The sequence below is a fragment of the Corylus avellana genome, chromosome ca1, assembly GCF_901000735.1.
Source record: "Corylus avellana chromosome ca1, CavTom2PMs-1.0".
Taxonomy (NCBI): domain Eukaryota; kingdom Viridiplantae; phylum Streptophyta; class Magnoliopsida; order Fagales; family Betulaceae; genus Corylus; species Corylus avellana.
In genome coordinates, this window is record NC_081541.1 from 15,770,368 (window position 1) to 15,795,337 (window position 24,970).

Below are 24,970 nucleotides of genomic sequence, written 5' to 3' on the forward strand. Positions count from 1 at the left end.
TTTTGAAATACCTCCCTGAACTCCAAAATCTCTCAATTTAGTCCCATGAACTTTCAATTGCTCTCAATTTAGACCCTTCCGTTAATTTTAGCCGTTAAAAATTCAAAAAAGACCAAAATATACTTGATTTTTGTTTTTTTTTTAAATAAAAAAAACGTTTTAGAAGTTAGAATTTTATACAAAAGTCAGGGGTATAAATGTCATGTGACATTTAAAATCTGACGGAGGGGTCCAAATTGAAAGCAATAGAAAGTTCAGGGACTAAATTGAGAGATTTTGAAGTTCATGGGGGGTATTTCAAAACGGGTGGAAGTTTGGGGGTCCTTAATAAAGTTTCCCCAATAAATAAATAAATAAATAATGCTCAAAACGATGTTGTTTTGGGTTGGGTGGGTGTTATAGTCGTGGAGTCCAAAACGGTGTAGTTAGTAAGGGTGAGGGAGTATGATGGTATAATGGGTAATTCAGGCAAAAAAAGTCACGTGCAGGTCACTTTTTCGTTTTTCGTTTGAGGTAAACGATTAATTTAGAAGGAGGAGTCCAAATTGAGAGCAATTGAATGTTCAGAGGACTAAATTGAGAGATTTTGAAGTTTATGGGGTATTTCAAAACGAGTAGAAGTTCAGGGGTTTTTAGTGAAGTTTCCCATTTTTTTTTCTTTTTTCTCAGCAACCAAACAGAAGCTTTATCCAAAGGAGAAACTCTAACAAAACAATAAACAACAACCTTTCCAACGATATAATAACAAGGGTTAAATTCACTTTACCCCCTGAAGTTTCAAGAGTTTTGCAATTTGAACCCCAATATTTAAAAACTGGCAATGTACTCCCTTAATGTTTCAAAAAATTTCAATTCAGACCCTCCATTACTAATTTCAGTCTAATTGTACGGAAATCATCTCACGTGGGATTTTGATGCTCTTTATTCCAATTTTACCATCATTAAAACTTATAAAATTATGTAATTACCCTCAATTTCATAGGTTTTAATGAGGGTAATTACGTAATTTCACAAGTTTTAATGAGAGCAAAATTGAAATAGAGGACATCAAAATCTCATGTGAGATGCACGTGGGATGATTTTCGTCCAATTAGACGAAAATTAATAACAGAAGGTTTGAATTGAAAATTTTTGAAACATTAGGGGGTTCATTGCCAATTTTTAAACATTAGGGTTCGAATTGAAAAACTCTTAAAACTTCATAGGGTAAAGTGAATTTTCCTTTAATAACAAACTTGTTGCTTCGACTTCAACTTTCCAAAAATGCTCAAGAATTCGGTTTTCTTTTATTTTCCTTTCCTTTCTCAGCAACCAAACACAGGTTGAGTAGAGAGAGAGAGAGGGTTTTAGGGGGGGCATTTTGGGGAACAAAATGCCAATAGTGATCACGTGCGTGATCACTGTTCCTTCAGTCAAAACGGCTTTGACTGATGGATTGGTCAAATTGCAAAAATTTGAAAGTTTGGGTGATGCATTACAAAAATTAAAACATTAATTAAAAATCGAATTGAAAACCGTCCCAAACTTTAGGGGGTAAAGTATAATTTTCCCTAATATGTTAGTTAGGGCTAACTCAATAAATTTAGAGGCCTAAGGCGGCAATTTTAAATGGGATTTTTTTTTAAAAAAAAATATTATCTAAATAGAATTAGTTATATCAATCTAACGTGTATGCTAGGTGAATAATTAGGTATACTCTTCATATATGAAAATCTGATAGTTCATAACATATTCAAATAAAAAAATAATAATGTAAGTGACTAAGTGAGTTTTGGGTAATTAGAATTTATTAACCTTTTTATAACTGATCTTTTATGAAATGATTTTAGGAACTTGAACGATGAGTTGAAAAATCATGAAATTGGATAAGAGGAGAATTTTCAAATGATACTTTCTTCCGATCATTTATTAATTTGTTTTTTTTCCCATTTTTAACTATAAGGTTGGAAAAAATATGGAGATAGCCTAATATTAAGGGGAAAATGCAAAATTAGTCATTGTGGTTTATCTTATTTACAATTAGATCCATGTGGTATCAAAATAAACTCAAATGTCCCTGATGTATGCCAAAAAATAATTTCTTCCCTACAGTCAAATTACATTTACTGACTTAACAAATTCTGATAGGATGAAACGTTATAGCCAATAAAATTGTGATCTTTGTTATATGTAAGTTCATATCACACAAAATTTGTTAAATTAGTGAATGAAATTTGATTGTATGTTTGCGGAATGAGTATTTCATTAAAAAAATGAATAGGCATTACTGGAAATAGAAGAGGTTTCTTTAGTTTTGTAACAAGTACACGTGGTCTAAATTTGCATTTTTCCCTATTATTAATATTGATTTTTAATGGTTCAATGCTATGAATTGAATGCTATAATACTATATTTTTAATAGATTCTTTAAGGAATTTTAGAAATAAATAAAAAATAAAAAATAAAAAAAATAACGTGAAAATCAAGTGAGAACTCTAGAAGATGAAGCGTAAAATATTCTTAAGGCCAAAATACACTTTTGGCAAAAGTTTTAAATGAAGCTTTAGGGCCTGTTTGGATTTCAGAGGCCTAAAAGTGCTTTTAATACTCAAAAAGTTTGTTTTAAGAAAAAAAACAAATACTCATTTGGTAAAAAAATTAAAAGCGCTTCCAATAGTTCAGAATGCCTAAAAAAGTATTTTTGCAAAAGCTTAAAAATGAAGTTTTTGCCCAAATGCTTCTTTTGGCTTAAAAACTCTATTTGTCAAACGTAATCACAAACATGCTTTTAACCAAAAGTGTGTTTTGACCATTTTTAGGCTTTTTAAACCCCTAAAAGCGCTTTCAATTCTTTTTACTAAATATGTATTTTTTTTCTTCAAACAGACTTTTTGATGATTAAACGCACTTTTAAGCCCCTCAATCACACAACCAAACAAGACCTAAACACAAAACAAAATTTTTGTTTTTGTTTTTGTTTTTTTTCACAAAAGCATAAAGAAAACCTTCACAATTATTTGCTGCCAAATATTGCAGAGGGCATGCACACGTACGTACAGGGTTAAACACACACAACTAAAAAGTCCCACCAAAGCTTCAAGCAGCATTCAAGTGAGATCTGGCAATACGACCGTTGGCACCTTTTGGATAGAAACCCCCGGGTACATGCTCGTCACCTCCCCCGTACACGATCCTCAGAATCTCCTCCGGCGTCCTGCCGTACGAGATTGAGTCTCTGTCTCCGGCGAGGACGTTGCCCACAATCCGTCCCTCGGCACCCTTCACCGGAGGAACCACAAGGCCTTCATCTTTGAACCCAGCACGCCCAAGCTTATTCCTTAGCTCTGATAATCGATTTGTAAACTCCGCCACCGTTATTCCATACGGCTGCACCTTCACCGCCGCACGCTCGTATAGTAATGCTCGAATTACCGCATCTTGCCCTGCTTCCACGCCTAAAAGGCCTGCAACAAGCTGCACTTTTCCATGTGCATATGCAATATGCATGCACAAATTAAAGTTCGATGTATTATTTCATGACTTCCCAATATATATATATATATATATATATATATATTGAGAATATGAAGGAAAAAAAAAAAGAGTTGAGATTATTGGGTTCTTTGAAGAATATAAAATTTTGATAAAGTTGAAATTTTTTTAGTTGAATGTTAATGGTATCATATCAACTAAAAAAAAGATAAAAAAGTTGAGAAGAATCGGGAAGAATTGTCTTCCCAAACAAGCCATTACTTGTCCAAAAAGGTGAAATATCGTCTTAAATCACTATTTGTCCTAAAAGTTTTACCTTGTATAAACTAAAACTAGGAATCAAAGTTAGATTAAGCTCGGTTTGTTTCGACAAAAAATATTTTCAACGTTCTAGAAAATTTTTTCGGTGTTTGGCTCTTACGAAACATTAGCAATGGCGGAAAACAACCTACAACTTTTGGTAATTTCCAACGGTGGTTCGACAGTTGTCTGACGGTTTAAGAATGAAAAACTCAAATTTAAGAAATAGTTCAAAAAATTTTAAAACAAAAACTATTTTTTGTCAAACAGAAATATTTTCGATTTGACTATTTTTTTTATTTAAAAGAATATTTTATGCTTACCCTTTTGGAAGAATCACCTTGAAGTTTAGGATTTGCTCCGACATAGCCAGTGAGGCCAACATAAGGAATAAGGTAGGATGCGAGGAGGAAGTTGAGGGAGGTGGCGTAAGGGTCAAATGGTGGCTTTAATGGTCTCCCAAATGCACTATCCACCACTTTTGCAAACGACGCTGCGCTTAAATCTAACAATGGCCTCGGGAATCCTTTTACTGCCCTTTGAATCGCTCTGCAAAACAAAAAAACAAAAAAAAAGAGCTTAAATTTTCATATATATAATGAAAAGAAAATAATAATGATTTAAAAGAGAATAAAGAGAATATATATATAACCTCAAATGGCCAACTTCTTGCAAAGCAAATTGCTTGATAACATCGCGGGTAAAAGTGTCCAGTTTTGCCCGTCTGGCACCAATAGGTGGTGGGCCTCCTCTGCTTAGATTGGGGGCAAATTTATCCAAGCCATACCCGAAAGAGCCATACAAGAAGAATTCCGCCTCCAGAAACTCTAAGTTCAGTGGGAATTCCAAAAGATTCACGTCGGATTCCGGCACCGACGAGCTGTCCCAATATATATTCACCTCATAACAATATGAGGTGGGAAAGAGGAGGAGGAGGAGGAGGAAAGTGGTGATGGTGAGAGGTGTGGGAGTGAAGGAAGCAGATAGAGCCATGAAGAAGAAGGATGGTTATAATATTGCATGTCATATTTATATATAAAGTTTGAAATGACACGTGGCACTTGATCTTAACAGTTGTTGATTGAGGAGGAGGATTGTGTGATTAATGGAGGTTGTCTTCGTGCGTGCATGTATGAATGCATGGTTAGGTGGGTGTTGAATGGAAGCGTGATTGAAAAGCTAAAACTAATTCCGTTTTATTTGGGGAATAAAACAAACACCCCATGACCCATGCCATGTGCATGCATTGATGATGAAGGAACAAGATTATTATTATTAAAAAAAAAAAAAAAAAAAAAAAAAAAAAAAAAAAAAAGTGAGGATCGAAGAACGGTGCTTTCAATATAGGATTAGTGTCCGATACACATTCGATCACAAACTCAACTTCCCTCTGGAGTGGCAATCCAACATAGTTCATCGAGAAGACATTTGAAAAGTCTAGTGCCATAGGGATGTCTTGCATTTTCTTCTCTTCCTCCTTTGCCGTGGTGATGACAAATGCCAAAAACGCCTTGCCTCCTCCCAAAATGAGCTTCTTGGCCCGAATGGCCGAAATGGTGAGAAATAAGGATCTTACTTGCAATCCAATGAACGTGACTTCTCCTTCTCCTCATGACCTAAGCGTAACTTGCTTACGAGCGCAATCAATAATCGTGGAATGCTTCGCCAGCGAATCCATTCCTAAAATAACATCGTAACTATTCATAGGGAGAAACGCATTGTCACATTACTAAGTTGTATGACAATCGTTTAACGGTCTATTAAATAGCATTAGTCTGAAACAATCTAGGTTATTCTCATGAGATTTGGCTCACGCCCGTTAATGAAAAGACATAAATTTCCTACAAATTGGGTTGGCCTATCTTTTAAATATGTCTTGTGTCTTTGAGTATGTGATAACTCTCTCTCTCAGTAGACCAGTTGAGGAAGCTGCAGTATACAGATCCACAAGGGTTAAATTCAATAGACTGCACAATTTCATACCCTTCATCAAAGTACATTTTACTTAAATGCTGTCAAATTTATACATAAATAAAGGAATACATAAGACTGCTTTGAGATCTCCCAAAACCAGAACCCATAATAAAAGTCTATAAAAAGGACTACCTGCCTACTTTCTCAGCTCTCAGATTTTTTCTTCCCTGATTTCTTATGATAGCCGATATATCATTTGTATGATCTTTGTCACCAGCATCATCCTTGACAACAATAATCCCATCTTCAGTTTCATCATCATAACCATCCATCTCACCCTCATCATCCCAATCCTCTCCATCTTCTTCATTGTCATAGTCATCATCATAATCAACATCATCCTCTTCATCATTATCATCCATACCTGCACGCAGGGTGTGGAACTCGGGAGGCGGAGGGCAATCCTCTGTTTCTGCCTCATCTCTCTTCATCACGAGATGCCGAATGACCCTTTCATCTTTGTCTAGCATGCTCTTAAAATCATTAATCCATGTTGCCTCTAACTCAAAGTTCATTAAGAAGTAGTGGGCATTCTTGGCTTTCTTTATCTTGTATGCTAATCTTCTCATACCCCAATCATTCACTCTCCATATCTTGCCTTTCTTCTCCCTTAAAAAATCTGCGACAAGCATTTCACAAATATCAGAAACTTACGCAGATTTTGAATTAAACTTATGATGAAAAATTAACTCTACTTGAACTCTGACATGTATATACATCAAATCCCAGAGTTCCTGGATGACCTACTTTAGCAACATCAAACAAAGCGCATGCAGAGGTGATTCTGAAAGGAAACGATAATAGCCGCTTTTCTTTCTGAAGTTGAAATATGCGCTACAGATATTGAAAGAAAGCATTTTTCCATTTGAATAACCAAAATTTTTACCACTATTTTGAATATTCGGATACGACACTTTTTATAAACTACTAACAATCATTTCAACGGCCATAAAAGTCATTCTTGCAAGTAGATTTCCATTGCCTGTTTTTCCTATAGCAAATATTTTACTGCTGTTGGTTGTGAAGAAACAAATGTCAAAAGAGATATAATGATAGGGGGCTGATGAAGCAGTACAAATCGAAATTGTAAATGGTGCTCATGGTCATAGATATCCAAACTAGTTGTGGTATGACCAACAGCAAGCTAAACTCAGCACCCAAGAAAAGTCAAGAGAGTTATACCATTTGAAACCATCCAGGGTTCAGAATATTTTACTACCCATCTAAACTCGAACAAGGATCCTTTTTATTTCAAATGAAATGGATAGTCAGGATTTAAAATATGTGCATCTAACAGTGTACATGATTCCTTATAATTTAATTTTTTTTTTAAACATGACAACATCGGCTTCTTATATATAGTTAGATACACTAATTTTAAATCCTAACCATTAAATAGATACTATCAATTTCATTCAAAATGGAGAGAATCCTAGTCCTCAAAAATCTCCCTTTTTGCCAGGTTTTAATACATTGATAACATAGAAGACAGTAAAGCAGAACCAAGAAGCATACAAGGTGAAACTCAAACTACTGTGAACTATGAATAAATCAATTTTCATGATCATATATGACTTCAGCAGAGATATAGAAGTAACAGAAGGATGGAAATGCAAAGATCACCTTGAACTTTCTCGTTAACACTCTCAACCTCTTCCTCATGCTTCTCATGAATTAAATAAACCACTTCATAGTGGCGCACTGTAGAAACATGGGAAAGAATAATTGACAAGATGTATAAGTAGCTATTCTCTCTTATAATAATACATGTTCTCCCTAATCTCATCAATGGATTCAACAAACAGAGCGAGGTCAATAGATGAAAGTAATTCAAACAAGTTCTACAAATTATGAAAAGACATGTTGCCATAATAAGTCTAGATTAGATTATGCCAAATTGCATCCTGCAAATAACACAGCTTTGCAGAAACATAATTTCCCTTCATTTTTATTTGAATTAAATATAGATGTAACATATACCTATTTTCTTTCATCTGCAATCTCAGTGACCAAAGGACAATTATCGAACTAGTAAGAAGGACTGGCTAACTGAGTTGAAGTCAAACTTACTTTGTTCCAGAACCGTTTCGCTTTCCAGGTCTAGCATCAGAGTTTCATAGAGACTTTCTGCAGATCACCAAACAATTCAGTAACTTAAACCTCTGCATAATCGGAAAAAAACAAAAACAAAAACTAGAATTAAAATGAATTATGATAACAACTTACGTTCTTCAGCATCAGCAAACTCAGGCAAAAGTTGACCATCCTGAACCTTCTTCTGAAAATCAAAATAAAACTCCCACCTCAAATCAACCAAATAATTTAATTAATAAAAAAATACTATCACATTCTTCAGTCAAATAGATACAATGTAAGCCACCAAAAATCTTTTTTAAGAAGTAGGGATAATTTTATTAAAAAGAGAAGAAACACAAGTGCAGAGTATGCACGAGAATCCCCTAGTGAATTATAAACGAAGATTTATAAGATTTAAAAAATCAAGAAAAAAAGAAAAGCCCCATCAATAAAAGTAGACCACTCATACAAAGATCACAATAAGACTGAATTCATTTCAAAAGAAGGCTTCCCAATATAGCATCAAAAAGTACAATTGTTTCTTTTTCCAAATAGTCCACATTAGGCAAAGTGGAGTTGTTTTCCAATGGGACAATTTTTAGGGCAAAACGCACCTGCACCCCTTGTGGATGAATGCAAGTTTATTGACATCCCCTATGTTTCTAATTTTTTTTCTAGTCATTCCTCTAACGGTTACTTATAAAAACCAAGAGGGTGCCAATAGAACTGCATCAAATCAGAGTTTGCGGGCGATTTACCCAAATTTTTATGGTGTCCAAACAATCCTTACAGCTAGAGTATACATCCATCACCTTCTTTGGCATCATTCATTGAACCCCAAAAATGTTAAACACAAAGGACCAAAATTCCCTCGAAGCAATGAAGCAACTGATGATCAACGGATTCACTACTATTTTTAGACATACAGCGCCAATTAATGAGAGAAACATTGCGTCTTATAAGGTTGTCAGAAGACAAGATTTTGACGACAGCAATTTAGATAATTATAAAAGCTATTAAGACGGGTTTTGGATTTGTCTATTACATGTTCAGCGGTTAAGATTTCAGCAAAGTAGAATGTAATAGATAAATCAAAAACTATCAATTCTAATACACGTTTTTTGTACGTTCAAATAAAAGAACCCAACTCTCAAATACTCATAACTATAACAAAACTACTCTTTTTTCCTCATAAATATTTGGGGAATTAAAAACAACAAATATAACATTCAAATATAAATATCAGAAACATTGTTAAGGATTATGCAACAACCGAAAAACACGAAAATCAAGAACACTGGGGTTTGTGTACAAAGCAACCTCTTTAAGGAGCACAGCTTCAGGGAAAAACCCAGTGGCCTCGTCTTGCTTGGGCACGAAGCTGTGAGTGTCTTCCTTCTTGTTCTTGTGGTTCTTATTTGCCCTCACTATCACTGAGCCTCTAAGACCAATAGGGAGCTTCTGGGTAGTAAATTGACCGGAAAAAGTGAAGGGAGAGTACCCATTTGCGAATTTCATGCATGGGTTTTGGAACTTTGGAGAAGAACAACAATTGGTGATAACAAATTTTGGAGCTTTGGGTGTAAGATAAGCTGCAGAGGAAGTGTTCAGGAGTGCCTCCATGGGAGTTCTGTGAGATTGAAAGATAATTGCAAATTGTGTTATATCATATAGTCATAGAGCTGTGGGTGGTTTGGTAATTTCAAGTTGTCCAGTGTCTTTGCGTTTGACGATATATGTTTTTGTTTTTTTTTTTTTTTTGGGAAACAAGTGAAAGAAATTTAGGACAAAATTTTTCTTGGAAATTTTTTTTTAAAACCTAGTTTATTAAATTGATATATATCTTCAGAACATATATATATACATTTTACATGTATTTTTCTTTTTTAATTTCACATTCATTTTTAAGAATGCATGTGACAATCATATAATCTAACAATTTTATTGTTTTGTTATAAGTTAAAAATTTTCAAAGCTCACTTGGAACAAAAATTAAAAATGTTGGGTGAACAAGTAAATGATTTATCCAAAATAAAAGTAGAGTTACAGAGTCTGTTTCAATTATTGAAAGGATTTATAATATGAACATACTTCTATTTTTTTTGAATTTAGTCTAGCAATCATTTCATTGATGAGAAAAAAACTAGAATAATGTGTTTAGGCTTTTAGCTAATACAATTTCATTAATACACTAGGGGGCTTCCTCCATATAGACAATTTCATCTATAAAAGGAAGTGTTTCTTTTGTTAGCCTATAAGCATCTTCATTTGCTTTCTTTATGACATGAGACACTCTCCGCTATCGTAAACAGTTTAGCACTATCTTTGGCACCGTCAATTAATTAGCCATATCGACACCAATTTTTGTCTTCCTTTCGTAGTGCTTGCACTAACCTATAGACCATCTCCTTTCATTTTCATATTTTTCAGTCACAGTTTTCTGACAAAAACTACTGCCCTTAAAGCCGCTATGAATTTTGCAGTGACCTGATTTGTAAGAATAGATTTGAGAGTTTTCAATGTTGCCAATACCTCCCCACATATTGTCCCTCACGATCACGCCAATCCCTATTTCTCTATTTATCTTATCCGCCTCGGTTTCCCAATTTACTTTCACAAACCCACTTAAAGGGGCGTTCCATTTATGGTTTACCACTCTACCCCATCACCATTTCCATTCGGTCTTGCTTGGCCACTTTTGAAATCATTAAAGGCCCCCTCCATTGCTTTATAAACAATTTGGTTTGAATGGCAAAAATTTCCCCCATGGATCAGGGAGTTCCTCCTAAACCACAGATTTCTCACTACTACTGCCATTTTTTCAAAATCATCATCTATTGAGGAAATAAAATATATCATATAATCTAAATTTAATTAAAATGTTTAATATTATAAATATTTGCCAAAAAAAAAAAAAACAATTTCTTGCTCTCTTTCTATTCATATATTTTAATTTTAACAAGATCAGTATGTGACCTTTGACATTGCTCTTGAGAATAAAAATGGGCTGATTTCAGTCACCAAAACAAGAAACAAAGGAGAGTATTTTTGGAAGCTACTCTTTTTCTGCGCATGGTTTCTGTCATCATACAATCAAGCCTGATGTGAATATTCAATCAACCCACCAGTGATATCCATCAGAATGATATACCTCCAAATCACCTCTAAATCCTCAATTTTTCTAGAAATTCCCATACAATCAATTATAGTTTGACAATATCAGTGAAAAAGAAAATCCATCCAAATGAACACCAGTTATTAGGTTCCATTGAACACCAATGGTAGAGGAAGGATTTGGCATTGCGTTTTGTTAGGGAAGAATTTCGCATTGTGCATGGCAAGATTCTCATCTCACCATGAAAAAAACCTTTTTGCTTTCTTGGTTCACAGCTAACTTCCAAAGAAAAACAAACAAAAAAGAAATACTAGAATTTAGCTTCCCATAAGAGAGAGAGAGAGGGCCAAAGCTAAGAAATACGACTATAACGGAGAAGGAAAACAAAATAATATACAATTTTGGAATCACAGAGGTTCTAAGAGACATTTTACTCATGCTGGCATGTATTAATGCATTCAAACTTTCCTTGGGCCTTAATTTTCGTTAAGAAAGACCCACTCTATAAGTCAATAAACCTTCTGTGTTAGGCTCACAAATGCTTACAAATGTCGTGCTGCGAAAATCATGAGTGATCACCATTGCTTCTTTCCCTTTTTCTTCCTCTTGTTGGCACTGCCGCCACCATTGCTGCCGCTGCTCTTAGTGCCGTTTCCACTTCTGCCAGATGGGCTCTCAGTTGACGTACTGCCACTGACATTGTCAAACATGCCTGCATGCATTGCATTCTGCAACCACTCAAAGAATTCTTCCTCTGTCATACTTTCCTCCATATTAGATGCTGGCATACGACCACCTCTTTGCCCTGAACTTGTTCCCTTTCCGCTGTTCGGCTTCGAGGTTACACTAGTGTTGACATGAAAAGTTGGTTTGTGGGTGTTGGCTGGACATCTCATCCCCTGCACCAAAACAAAGAAAAAAAAAATCAGTATTATGCGCTTCTACTTTCAACATGGAGGTATAGAATGGGCACAAGGGTCAGCATGTGGGTGGTTCATGCAAAGAGACGGCATCTCTAACTTCTAGATATCCAAATTACCTATTATATGAAATCTACCAGATTCTTCCACCAAGCCACATTAAAAGTTTAATTTATGGTTGCTTTAGTTTGTAGAAATAAGATTTGTTTCTTAGCTGAAAATGGATAAGTAAGCACTTCGACACCAATATGGAACTTATATCATCTGTCTTTGATGCCGAAGTACAAAACAAAGCAGGTATTCATTCTAAGGCAGAAAATCGTCACCATGTTGCATTTTGTGATATGAATGCAAAAGCAAATCAATCAATCATATCAATATTATGACGCAGAATATAGATAAGCATATGATGCTAAGTCAGACACATTAATGTGGCGTTAAAATACATAATGAACTCATTTTTTAAGTAACGTGTGGAAGCCTAGAACACATGGGACTTAGAGCTTCCATTTCAAAAGGCATCCAAAAGCCCATGACAGGTGATACTCTCCCAGTGAGAGCTACATTTTTCCTTTCACTCGTAGTCACCTGGTAACTTGCAGCATTAGGTTGTGAAATTAACATATGTATATTTTTGTAAAATTATCGTACTCTCAGTTTATTCATCAGGAAATGCATGCAAAATATACCTGACAAATATACCATTCGGTAGCATCATATATCCTGCTATCTGCGCAAACATATGCAAAGGGAGCATCCACCTGCTTATATAACATCATGTTAAAAAGGAGAATTATATTCCAATTTCATATTATACTCCATTCAAGACATGATCACCGGTATATGTACAATATAGAAGCCCTTCAAGAGAATAACCACATTTTTTTCTTTCCAAACTAGGGGAAGGGAGAAGTATAGATATAGTAAAATTTGAAAACAAGCTTTCGCCAAAATGTATTATGGTGCATACCTTCTGCAGAAGTCCAAAAAAGAAGGGCTGAGAAGACTGTTCAACCCATCCATCTCCATCTTTTGCTTGATGAAAATCTTTGCAATCCTTCAAAAGAGAAATTCCCAGAGGAGAATTATCAACACCAGGGATAGAATTCCTTCACTATAGGGAAAAGAAGCACCATTTTGTAAAAAGTTGGACCATGTCATGTGATGTGGTAGTACGCTTGGTGCCAACTTTCACAAATGCATGCTAATTGAAGAGCATGCATAGAGATAGAGGGAAAGGAACTACCTGGCACCATCTTGCTCGAGATTTTGATTTCTTTGTCTGCAACCAGACATGAAAGTCACCACACTTTTTGCAGGCTATTCGCCTTGAATCTACAAAGGGATCCTCACCACCAGCCTCTGCGTGTGCAAGTCCAGAGGCAAAGATACCATGCCCTCCATTCTGGGCAAACAATTGCATTAAAAGTTTAAGTAAGATGAAAGGATTAAATTAGAACAAGAGACTACTAAGTGTCCCAAACCGGGCGCAAATCTGTCAAAAGTTGTTGTGTAAGAATCAACGTAAGCATCAATCTCTTTCTTACGAAGTAACAAATATAGGACCACCAAAATAACACAACTTAATACTCCAAGTAATCTGAGAAGAAGACAAGTTCAATGCAAAATCCAAAGACATTCAACTAGACACACATATATGCCGAATGAATGACAAAAGGATTCAATATATGCGGCAGCATGGTTGCTAAGTTTAACATTATCTAGTTTGTTGCATCAAATCACCCTTTTCTTTTGATACACATGTTAGTGGTATTGCAAGAAAAAAAATTATTGAGGAGTTCGAAATTAATTACAAGCACTATGAAATTTGGTAGGCAAAAATGGCTGACCAGAAATGGGCAATCATTCCCATGACTCAGGGGATGGATATCAAATGTCTAAGGAATTCCCATTACAAAGATTTGGTTCACATAATTAGGTCAAGTATATTGATCTTGCCATTGAGATGTACCCATCACTGCTCTTTTCCCTACATATTTGTCAGTCAAGTCACTTAGAACTATTAAAATGGTGGAAAAAAAAGTCTTTATTCCATTCACAGTTAAGAGGGGCATGCTTATCATGTGATTTTGATTTATTACAGAACATGAGAATCAAAATCCACCACCTTAAAAGGAATGCACAGAAGTCAATATTAATCGTATCTCATTTTCCTCCGTTCTCTCTCATCCTACACATCTTCGTTTAGCTTTCGCTCTCCACTAGCGAAGGCGCGTGTTAACGCGTACCGCTAGGGGTTAGTCCCGGCTCGTCCATTCCGAGCACTTGGCCTCCACGATGGAGTCTCGCCTCTTCATGGAGGCCAAAGCTTTCTTTTTCTTGGTAGAGGAAGGCAAATCAGAGCTCAGGGTTGAGGAAAGGAGAAAAGGTTTTTTAGGGTCCGTCTCTTTGGGTCCTCAGAGTGTTGCTTGGTTGATAGTGACAATGGAAGAGGTGATGCGGACCGATGGAACAGAAGATCTCATCAATTCCAATCGGAAGGCCTCCAAGGTTCTCACTGTTAGGAGGGGTGGCAATAGGGATGGCCGGATTTTGGTGGTTTCGACTCAAGCTGTAGGTGGCCGGAGGAACATTATAGTGGTACCTGAAGGTCGAGAAGGGTGGGGATGGGGTAGATTTGCTGGGGAACTGAGCAAATTTATGGCTTTCTTTGAAGCCATGAAAGAGCTTCCTTCTTCCGGTTCTATACTTGGGTGCACCACGCCCTCCACGGAGGTGGTGCGCGATGTGTTTGTCCATCATGGGGAGGTGCGTGGGTTGGATATGATTCCAATGGAGTCGTGTAGAGAAGTGGAAGTTGGGAGAATGGCGGTGAATTGCTTCGATTTGGAGGCGTAGTCGACTGGACCGACGAAGAAGAAGATGAAGCTTGGCTGGACCCATGGCGGCGGCGAGGTAAGGAGGAAGCAGAAGCTAGGGTATTTTGGCCTGTGGAGGAAACTTCTAGAGTGGATTAGGGCTACTTTGGATCGGGTCTCTACTTCCAGATCTAGACATATTAGGCTGCGCTTGAAGCCCAAATTGTCCTTTGGGGCCAGGTTGGAAATGGGTGGCAGCAGGGCTAGGCCGAAGCCCATGTTGAAGAAGGATTCATCAGATCCGGGTTCATTGGGTATCGGTTCAGATCACGGTCTTCTTCTTCCTCCGGTTCAAATTCCGATGGTGGTTAATCTCCACGTCACATTCTAGTCACCAGAGGCTACTGGATCGACGAGGACGCCTCATTCGCCGAAGCATGTTTCTGATCAGCCTTACCGAAAGCTTCTTCCACCGCCAAAGATACATAAATCACTGCGGCTTCCACCTTCTCTGGATCCATCTTCGTGGACACCTCCTTCGTCTCCAGGTTCTCTCCCATCCTTTTTGGGTGGGTGCAGGGATGTCTCACCGGAGGTGATGCTGGTACCGGCAGTTTCACCGACAATCACGCCTCCTGTCGAAGCTGGGTTGGATGGGTTTGTTACGGGTTCTTGTTCGCAGGGGTCTGAATAGGCTGTTCTCGGGTCTAATAGAGGAACTGGGCTGTCTTTGGAGGTTTGCACCTCTAACACCATAACTATGGAAAATGGTCTGACCAAATCCCAGAAGTGGCTGGTTGAGTGGTTGAAGGAAGGTGTAAAGGACAATGAGCTGCATATGGCGATCTTGAAGGACATGGAAGAGGATTATCGTCGGGCAAATAAGGTAGCACACGATGGGGAGCTGTCCCCCGATCCCCGGATCAAGTGTTGGATGGCGATGAGGAGGAGGATCGGAAGTTGGCGTTGCTATATGAGGTGAAAGAGAATTTTTTACGGGATATAAAGGTCGTGCTGCCTAGGACTAAGGGCAAGAGAGAGCTGTTAAATTTTGAAAGTTTCATTAACTACGGTATTGCTAGCGGGCCTTCTCGGAGAAGGAAGGGCAAGACTATTGTGTTGTAGCGTTCCGTGTGGGTTTTAAGGGCTGTTGCGTGATTCTGTGCGGATTTTTGTGGGTTAGCTTGGCTTATTTGGGTGTTTGTTTTTGAGGGATTTTGGGTGGGTTTGTTGGGTTTCTTTTGTGGGTGAGCTTTGGCTTCCCTTATATACTTCTAGTTCTTGTATATTTATGGCTCTTTTTTCTTTAATAAAACTTATTATTACTTATCAAAAAAAAAAAAATCCACCACCTTCTTGTGTTTGAGATTCCCACATTAAGTGGACAAATCTCTCAACCTGCCATTGATTCTCACAACGATTCCCATGAAAAATGTGTTCCAAAAAATAGATATGAAGCAGGAAGGGAATGGGATACAGGTCCCCCACACCCGATACTGACGAAACAGACAGCTGAAAAGAATGGGGGCAAGATATATATACCTACCTTTTGAGAAGTACTTTGGAACCTACGGAATAAGTTCAGCAGCTCCTCCCTTCTTAATTCATCATCATATGCTTTTCGCTTCAGAGTATCTAGTAGAACCTAGAAAAACATGAACATAAATCCAACATTACAGTCAGACAGAAAAAACAAAAAAGAAGATAGAAAAAATATCTTTGCTACTGAAACCAAAAGATTTACCTCGTATGCGTTTTGAAGTTTCTTAAAAGCTTCTGCAGCCTTTTCATTACCCATGTTCTTATCAGGATGGACCAGCATTGCCTGGATCCAATTAAAAAACTCAGTCAATTAAAACTAAATACTCTCTTATCTTCTTTAGAGACAGTGTGGGAGGTTATTAAGAAACAATACAGAAGTAAACCATCTCTTGAAAGCCACAAGATACATGTTCAAATATCATTGAAGCAAACTCAAGCCATTTTGATCGATAAAGCTACGAAACTTCCAAGGGAATAACACCGAAAACAATTGTAAGGATAATTATAAAACATAATCATGCCAATTATAGCAAACAGAGAATGCTTACCTTTTTCCTATATTCCCGTTTGAGTACAGAAACATCAATATCTTCATACCGAGACAAGCCCAGTGCCGAGTAGTGATCAATGCAGTTTAACAAGCGAACCACTTCATCTTCAGAAGTTAGCTCAGAATCAGACCCACTGGTTGAGGGAACTCCTGGACCACGATCAGCTGATAACCCTGGGCCAGTTTCAGAGGTCGAAGCATGCTCCGTGTCACCATTAAAGAAACCTGTTTGACCTTGCATTCCAGCTGTTTGTTCTGGGAACCTACTATTGGGTCTTCTATGCTGATTTATATTATTCTTTAGGAAGTATATCAGAACATCACTCGAAATAAAAGAGAAATTCAAACCGATAAGCAAACCAAGCCACCCAACATATGTCCAAGCACAATATACGGAATACATGGTGGTGATTAACAGTGCAACGCGTTCGTGGCTCAACATGAATGCCAACCCTGAATTTTGAATAATGTCAAACCCCAGCAAACTAACAAAGTAATAGAAAAGATGATCCACTGGAACAGTAAGGTAAGAGGCTTACCTCCAAGGAAGATGACAAGCACTGTTGTCCAAAAGCTTCCAAAAAACCACAAGAGAACAGCTCCAGAAATGGCAACAAACAAAATTGCAAGAGTGAACCCAACAAAAACTCCGATAAGAACAGCTAGAGCCTGATTAATCAGGAAATCCATAATGAGAACAAAATAATATGAACGGTACAATAACTAGGCTAAAAAAATGAAGCTACAACCAGCAAAACACTTGATGCAAAATCCTCACAAGTTACAGCTAAAAGAAAAAGCACATAATGATGCCAACAATTCTGAAAAACATTATATACAAATATACAAAGCATTGTATCTACAATCACTTTCTCACTATTTCATTCTAACGACATGTGTAACATTTTACACACGACATCCCCATCATGCTATCACCCAAGTGTCAAGACTAGCTCCCAACTGAGCCCTAAACCCATATGATTACATGCTTAAATCTTTAATCTTACATGTCATCAATTCGCAAGATGATAGCTAAATTGCAAAAACTTGCATATATTGCTTTATTTTTTGCCAGACTTTATGTACCCTGGGCTTTAATCTGGATTGTTGAAAAGCTACATTAGGGTATATCCATGTTCAAGATTGGTCAAAACAAATGAAGAGTTACATTGGCATCCGTGAAGTTCATCTCCAGTAACCAAAGGAGCATAGATATGGCCCAAGAGGCATAAAAGGATTGCATAACCATGGACTGAAACTCTGTTATCACCCATATTCTTTTTGATAAGTAACTCAATCTCATTAGAAAGCGCAGAAGGGCACAACCCTAGTATATAAAAAGTATACAAGAGACCCGCTAATAGGGAAAAAGAAAGAAGAACAAAAGTCCAAAAAGCCAGAAAACTAAAAAAAATGCGGACTATTATCACCTGTATACTTACAATACCTTCCTACTTAAGAACTCATTAGTGATCAACTTGATTAGTAGTTTCTTGAGAGCTTCTAACCAAAAAAACTACTTTCCATAATTTCATGTTCATTATACCCATCTCACTCCCTTTTTTTATTAAGATAACATTCATCTCACTCCTAAAGTAAGAAATCATTTGAAATCAAAGTCCCAAATAAATTGCTTGCTTACATGAAAACAATTCAGTGCATCAAGCTTTTCGCTCCAGCATCCTTCAATAAAATAGGTGAGGATTGAAATGACTCATGGAAATTCAATGGATCTATTGTTTTTCAAATAGAAAAAACACAGATAACTGTCATCCAGACTCAAAATATACCCACAAGACAAAAACAAGAGCCATGGCAGATTTGATGGTACAGAACTGATTTCAGGAATCTCTACAATAAGTTTTTTTTTGATAAGTAAAAAATAATAATAATTAACTCAGGCGAGAGGAATCTCTACAATAAGTTCTATTCTTATTTAAATTATTTGGCATTTTCTGGGATACTGGTTTTCCATTTTGAAAAGATCACATTCAATATGGCAGACATAACTGGTAAGTAGTCTGAAAGAGAAAAACAATGACGTTATTCATTTTACCAAGGGATATAAAAAGGGCCCTTACCTTATAAATGCAGAAAACAGGATTCTCAAGAGAATCATTAATCCTTTTTTCTTCCCATTTTTTCCTTCTTTTGGTCAGGCCTCAAAAATTCATTAACAAATAAAGTGTAAAGTTGGGGGGGAAAAGGACTGAAAAGCAAAAGTATATTATCTTCAAAGAATTAGTTTAAGAACTGAGTCCAATCAGAATAACTATCAACAAATGAAGTGCCGAGATTTTGCTGTTGTCTCAAACATAAACAGGACTTACCAAGACAATAAGAAACTTGAGCATCCCAACCATAGCAATTACAGAGAATATGCTGAACCATATAACTGAGAAGAAGGATGTTGTCCCCATGCGCAAGAAGGAATCAATGCCTCTAAGAGTACAGTCTAACCAAACCATTGATATAAGAAGCATTATGCTCCCAAAATGCATGAGCCATTTCAAAACAATGGGATATGCCTGCTCAACCTTCATTCTAGCATAGTCACGCGCATTCAGTATTTTGGTTGTTAGAGTTACAAACAACGGTCTTTGCCTATCTAGCCATTCACTAGCTGCCTTTAAGACTGATAACGCTGACGCTCTCACACTTCTAACCACCAAATTATCTGAAAACTCAACATTTTCTATCACATTTCTAATATTCAAACCATTAAGCGAGAATGGCAGGCTACTTTTTGTATGTTTTCCACCTTGGTTAGTCCCATGTAGCATCCCATTTTCTTGTTCAGTTGAAGTTTCCATATTTCCAATGCAATCCCCTAAATCACTCCCAGAAGACATTGGTTGCTCTGGACCTCGCATTGCATCCATCCCTTGCTTCTCTGTCCCTGAAAGGTTCTCAGATTTTTTTTCACTTTGGTTCTCATCTAATGCATAATTGGTTTTACTCACAGTCTCTCCAAACTTGCTTGGCTGGTTACTGTTTGGGAGTTCTTCTCCTGGAAAAACCTTCACTTCACATGCTTTTCCGCGCCCTTTCGTATTTGTTGGATTACCCCCTGAAGCTGAACCTCTTCTTTTGTGGTTTAATGTATGGTGATCCAACCCATTCTTCTGTTGATTACCTTTCCGAGCCATGAAGTAATAAATCTTGTTGTATTCCTTTAAGGAAAGGTCAAATTAAGTATTATCTGATTCCACAAAAAGAGCCATAGGCTAGCTAGGGTGAGAAGCATAACCTGTCAACAAAGAATGCGAAGAGGTTAGCAAATATGCAAAATCAGACTGCAAAAAAAGAAAGAAACAAATCATATATGCATAATGAATCAGGTTGAGAACAATGAAAGTAACACTAGTGCAAATATTTTCTATACATCTAGAGATAAATCTAATAGTAATGCTCCATACACCCAGAGGGCATGTAAAAATTAAGAACCCCATAATTTTTAGGCTCATCAAGTAAATCTAGTCCATAAATCCACATAGAAAGAATAGTCCTCAGCATCCAAAACTACACTGTCATGTCAAAAATGATTCATTTTTATATCACTATATCAAAAAACCTTTTATTTATATATATATAAGTGAAGCATCAAATAGACTACAAAAACCCAATTTGAATGCAGGACAAGGTGTTTCCTCATCTCTACTCCTCCAAATGTTCCCCATCAAACAAGCAGGCACCACCCTCCACACCACATGACCTTCCCCATTACAAAACCTTCCACCCCCAAAAAAGCAAAAGTCTTGAGGATAAGGTGTTACCTCCATATCAAGTGTAAGAAGACCCAACCTCGTAATTCACAGAATAAGTGGTACTAGCAGCATGAAACCCTCATGATATGAGGGCCACCATTTTGCATCTTAACACCAACCCATGATTGATGGCAAGCCCCTACTACAAAAGGGCTAATTTCTCTAATGCCTACATATATTCTACATAAGGAAAGATAATTTTAGTCAGTTGGAAAAGGGGATCAACATTGAATGGTAATAGAATCCTGATGAATAAAAAGCAACCAACCCAGCTAATTCGGAACTACCCATACCTGATAATTTCACGCCAGCAAAACTTGAAAATTCATGTTAAGGAAATGGTGCTGTATAAGTTCATCGAGGTGTACTTAGTCATTTCTCCACGAAATTTCACACATTTTTACATAATTATTCATATATCTCCAAGCTTCTAACTTGAGCTTGACTTAGTCATTTCCACCCCCAATTTTGTTCATGCAGAAAAAAATAAAAATAAAATAAAAATAAAAAAGGGAAACATTTGATAATCAAACCCCAAATTTATTTCAAAGAAAGAAAAAAACCCCCCAAACATTTCAGTTATGAAAGAAAATGATAAAGAACATGGAAAATAACGCTGGCAAATATATAAATAAAGAATTTTAACAATACCCAGATGACAAAATCTTGCATAGACAAATATTTTAACAAAAAAAGAGGTACCTTGAGCCATGGCCACAGCTGAGGCGCGTCCCAGAGTGAAAATAAAAGCAGTGGCTATTTCAGAGTATTCTAAAAACCCTAAACGGTCATCTTCTTCATCATCCCCTGTGTACTGCTATTGGCTGTTACAATCTTTGTTCTAAGTGGGCAAGTTGATGTATGAGAAGGAAAAAGGCATATAGAATATATGTACGATATATCTATGTCAGAAATTTGGGACTGAGAAGACGCTCACGCAGCTTCTTAAGCCAAGGAGTTCCTCTCTTGACTCATCCGTGAGGTTTGAACATTGATCTGTTTGGTTGACTGTGAGGCCATATACCAGCCATGGATTGGGACCATCTTGCGCCTGAAAGGGTTAGGTGATACAAAGCAGGGCCCTCGTTTTGGGTAAAATACACTTGGGTCGATGTTTCTAATGTCTTTCATTTTTCTTTTCACATTGTTTTTGGGACAGATATTTTCAGTAACTCTTTAATTTTCTAAATTTAACTTTAAAAAATGTATTTTTTTATTTAATTAGCTACTTTTCAAAACTACTAAATATCAAACTTTCTAAATATTTTTCTACTTTAACTAAATATTATTTTTTATTAATAAATATAACTGTCATGAAACTCACTCACTTTAATTCCATGCGAGAAGATTTATCAAAATACTACCCCAACAACCAAAATAATATTAAAAACTAAATGGTTTTTGCATTTGGTGTCTTTATATTTGGAGATGAGTTAAAAAAATATTGTTAAATTTAACTTTGGATAAAGAGTTTGATAAATGATTTTTTTGTGTGAATTTTGTTAAAAATTTAGATAAATGTTTAATATAAAGAGCTTGATGGGGATGCTCTTAGGTTATTATCATGTGCTTTCTATTTATTTATATATGACTACAAATGATGGAAAAAAAAGTGAATGAAGATTCGAATTAGTGACCACTGCTTCATAAAATGTTGTTTTTCGGGTTCATAATCTTAGGGTCATTATTATCGTGCATTCGTTGAACATGTAAGAAGCACATAATTTGTCCTCAAGAAGTAGTTTAATCGGTTAGGGCCACGCTTAATGAAGCGAAAATTACTAGTTTGAATTCTCTCTTCCCCTCTTGCACGGACATGTAAATAAAAAAATAAATAAAAAAGCACGTAATTTTTTAATTTAAAAAATAAATAAATAAGTAGAATTGGTCTTTATGCCTATAAGGATTTGCAATAAAGTCTATGTGATATAACAATATTCAGAGAACTTTTTGTGGTACACAAAAATAATAAATAGGTGCTTGCACCGATATTTTGTGTAATTTTTGTCTAATTAATTACGTACATCTAAATTAATTTAATATCACAATAATTTCCTTTGAAATTATCGATACAATCTTCACCCCTTCGAAGTTGCCCACCTGATAAAGGACAATAAAGTGTGTGGGTGGAATAACTGTATTCCAATTGATGCCTAAAATTTTCCCAACTGCCCGCACTCAAGCAGTGCGATTGAGGTTGGTAATCAATTTATTTGGCAAATTTACTTTTAATTAATAATAAAAAAGTCAAACTTTGAAGCTTTTTCCCTTTCCCCTATTTCTAGGGTTTCCTGAATCATGAATGCTCAAATTTGACTAAAGTAATGCACCCAAAAGATTTGACCAAGCTGAGTATTCAGGAATTATGAAGAAAAGATGAGTATTTACGGTAGACAGTGTTGGTCGCAGTGGCGGGTTAGCTTTACTATGGAGAAAAGATGTGTTGGTGAATATTCAAAACTATAGTAGAAGGCACATCAATGCAGTGATTGGGTCTGAAGTGGATAGACGGCCCTGGAAATTTACAGGCTTTTATGGGCATCCGGAGGTTGATAGAAGGAATGAAGCATGGGATCTCCTACGCCATTTGAGGTCTTTTGATCCAATGGCTTGGATGTGCATAGGAGACTTCAATGAAATTTTAGAAGTCCATGAAAAGTTTGGAGCTTGTAGAAAATCTTGGCGACAAATGGATGCTTTTAGATCCACGTTGAACTTTTGTAATTTGAAGGATTTGGGTTTTATAGGTCCCAAGTTCACGTGGTGTAATTTGAGGGAGGGAGGAAATATCATAAGGGAACGTTTAGACCGTGCCTTGGCTAACGAGGAATGGAGTGATAAGTTTCCGGTTGTGAAGGTGGAGGTTATAGCTACTCGTACGTCGGACCATGCACCTATCGCCATATCTTTCCACAAACTGAATGGAGTGCAAAAAAAAATCCAGCAATTCAGGTATATGTCGTGTTGGGGAAAGAAGGAACAAGCAAGGGCTGTTATTCGCAAAGTGTGGAAAAAGAAATCTCCATCAGAGGGGGTTTGGAGGGCAGTAAAACGAAATCTGGAATGTAGTAAAGAAAGCCTTACAAGCTGGAACAAGAAGACTATGAGCTGTACTGAAAGTGCCATAAACCAGAAAACCCAAGGTATTAAGAATCTCCAAGAAGTGGAAGGCTTTCCAGATTTGGAGTCAATTCGACGTCTTCAAATTGAAGTTAATGATCTAATGGAGGTAGAAGATATGAAGTGGCGACAGATGGCAAATGAACATTGGCTGAAATTGGGGGACAAAAACACAAAGTATTTTCATGCTTGTGTACAACAGCGTCGTCGGGTAAACAAAATTCATGGTATTATTGACGATGGTGGGCTGTTTCATTCTAATATCCCAGATATTGAGAGAGCTTTTGTCGGGTATTATGATCGATTATTTTCTACGTCACTTCCGACTGGGCTGAATCAATGCCTTGAGTTCTTACCAAAAAAGGTGTCTCCAGTTATGAATGGGCAGCTATTGAGAGAATTCACGAAGGAGGAGGTTTTTTATGCCCTTCATCAGATGGCTCCATTTAAATCTCCGGGACCAGATGGGTTTCCGGCGGGTTTCTATCAAGAGCAATGGGAAGTGGTTGGCAAAGAGGTTTGTGATGCAATTCTAAATTTTTTTCATACTGGTTGCTTTGATGAGGATATTAATTTTACTCATATTGTCTTGATCCCGAAATCAAAAAATCCTACTAGAGTCACTGATTTTCGTCCAATTAGCTTATGTAATGTAGTTTACAAGATTCTCTCAAAAGTGCTAGCTAATCGGCTAAAAGTTATTCTTCCTCATATTATATCTAGTAATCAAAGTGCTTTTATCCCAGAGCGGTTGATTTCTGATAATATTTTAGCTGCCTATGAGACACTTCATACTATGAATTCTCGTATGTGGGGAAGGGAGGGTTACATGGCTCTAAAGATTGATATGAGCAAGGCTTATGATAGGGTAGAATGGATTTTTTTGGAAGCAGTCATGCAGAGATTGGGGTTTGATCAGAAATGGATTGACATGTTAATGAAGTGCATCACTACTGTACAATATTCTATTATTATTAATGGAGAACCGGTGGGGCTTATTCATCCATCTCGAGGAATACGGCAGGGAGATCCTCTATCTCCTTATTTATTCCTTATTTGTGCTGAAGCTTTAAGTTCCTTACTTCACAGAGCGGATCATGTGGGAGTTTTGAAAGGAGTTCCAACATCAGTGGGAGGACCAAAAATAAATCATTTATTTTTTGCTGATGATAGTCTCCTGTTTTGTAAGGCTAACAGGGAGGATTGGAATTGTTTGTCCGGAATTTTGGAGGTGTATGAGATGGCTTCGGGACAGCGGCTCAACAAAGATAAGACAGCAATTTTCTTTAGCAAAAATACAAAGCAGGTAGCTCGAG

General features: G+C 36.7%; 3 protein-coding genes across 6 annotated transcripts; all 3 read right to left on the minus strand.

The window, feature by feature from the left end:
- Window positions 1-3,005: 3,005 nt before the first annotated feature.
- On the minus strand, window positions 3,006-4,764 carry LOC132191478 (desiccation-related protein PCC13-62-like). The gene is made up of 3 exons (XM_059606550.1): window positions 4,424-4,764; window positions 4,095-4,320; window positions 3,006-3,453 (listed from the first exon to the last, which is right to left on the minus strand). Exons 1-3 carry the CDS (start codon window positions 4,762-4,764, stop codon window positions 3,076-3,078), a joined length of 945 nt encoding a protein of 314 aa, XP_059462533.1. The 3' UTR covers window positions 3,006-3,075.
- Window positions 4,765-5,746: 982 nt separating this feature from the next.
- On the minus strand, window positions 5,747-9,477 carry LOC132187063 (protein REGULATOR OF FATTY ACID COMPOSITION 3, chloroplastic-like). 3 transcript variants are annotated; one of them, XM_059601227.1, is made up of 5 exons: window positions 9,142-9,477; window positions 7,972-8,020; window positions 7,816-7,872; window positions 7,369-7,446; window positions 5,747-6,364 (listed from the first exon to the last, which is right to left on the minus strand). In XM_059601227.1, exons 1-5 carry the CDS (start codon window positions 9,442-9,444, stop codon window positions 5,874-5,876), a joined length of 978 nt encoding a protein of 325 aa, XP_059457210.1. In that variant the 5' UTR covers window positions 9,445-9,477; the 3' UTR covers window positions 5,747-5,873. The 3 variants fall into 3 exon arrangements, with proteins under 3 accessions (XP_059457210.1, XP_059457202.1, XP_059457220.1); XM_059601219.1 differs by having other exon boundaries at window positions 7,972-8,023; XM_059601237.1 differs by lacking the exon at window positions 7,369-7,446 and having other exon boundaries at window positions 7,972-8,023.
- A 1,812-nt stretch (window positions 9,478-11,289) lies between these two features.
- Window positions 11,290-21,558, minus strand: LOC132168122 (uncharacterized). 2 transcript variants are annotated; one of them, XM_059579208.1, is made up of 10 exons: window positions 21,237-21,558; window positions 19,098-20,017; window positions 17,307-17,436; window positions 16,766-17,220; window positions 16,420-16,500; window positions 16,222-16,320; window positions 13,103-13,261; window positions 12,827-12,913; window positions 12,546-12,617; window positions 11,290-11,835 (listed from the first exon to the last, which is right to left on the minus strand). In XM_059579208.1, the coding sequence occupies exons 2-10, from the start codon at window positions 19,914-19,916 to the stop codon at window positions 11,512-11,514; spliced, it is 2,226 nt and encodes a 741-aa protein (XP_059435191.1). In that variant the 5' UTR covers window positions 19,917-20,017; window positions 21,237-21,558; the 3' UTR covers window positions 11,290-11,511. The 2 variants fall into 2 exon arrangements, with proteins under 2 accessions (XP_059435191.1, XP_059435192.1); XM_059579209.1 differs by lacking the exon at window positions 21,237-21,558 and adding an exon at window positions 18,410-18,450 and having other exon boundaries at window positions 19,098-19,258.
- Between the last annotated feature and the right edge of the window lie 3,412 nt (window positions 21,559-24,970).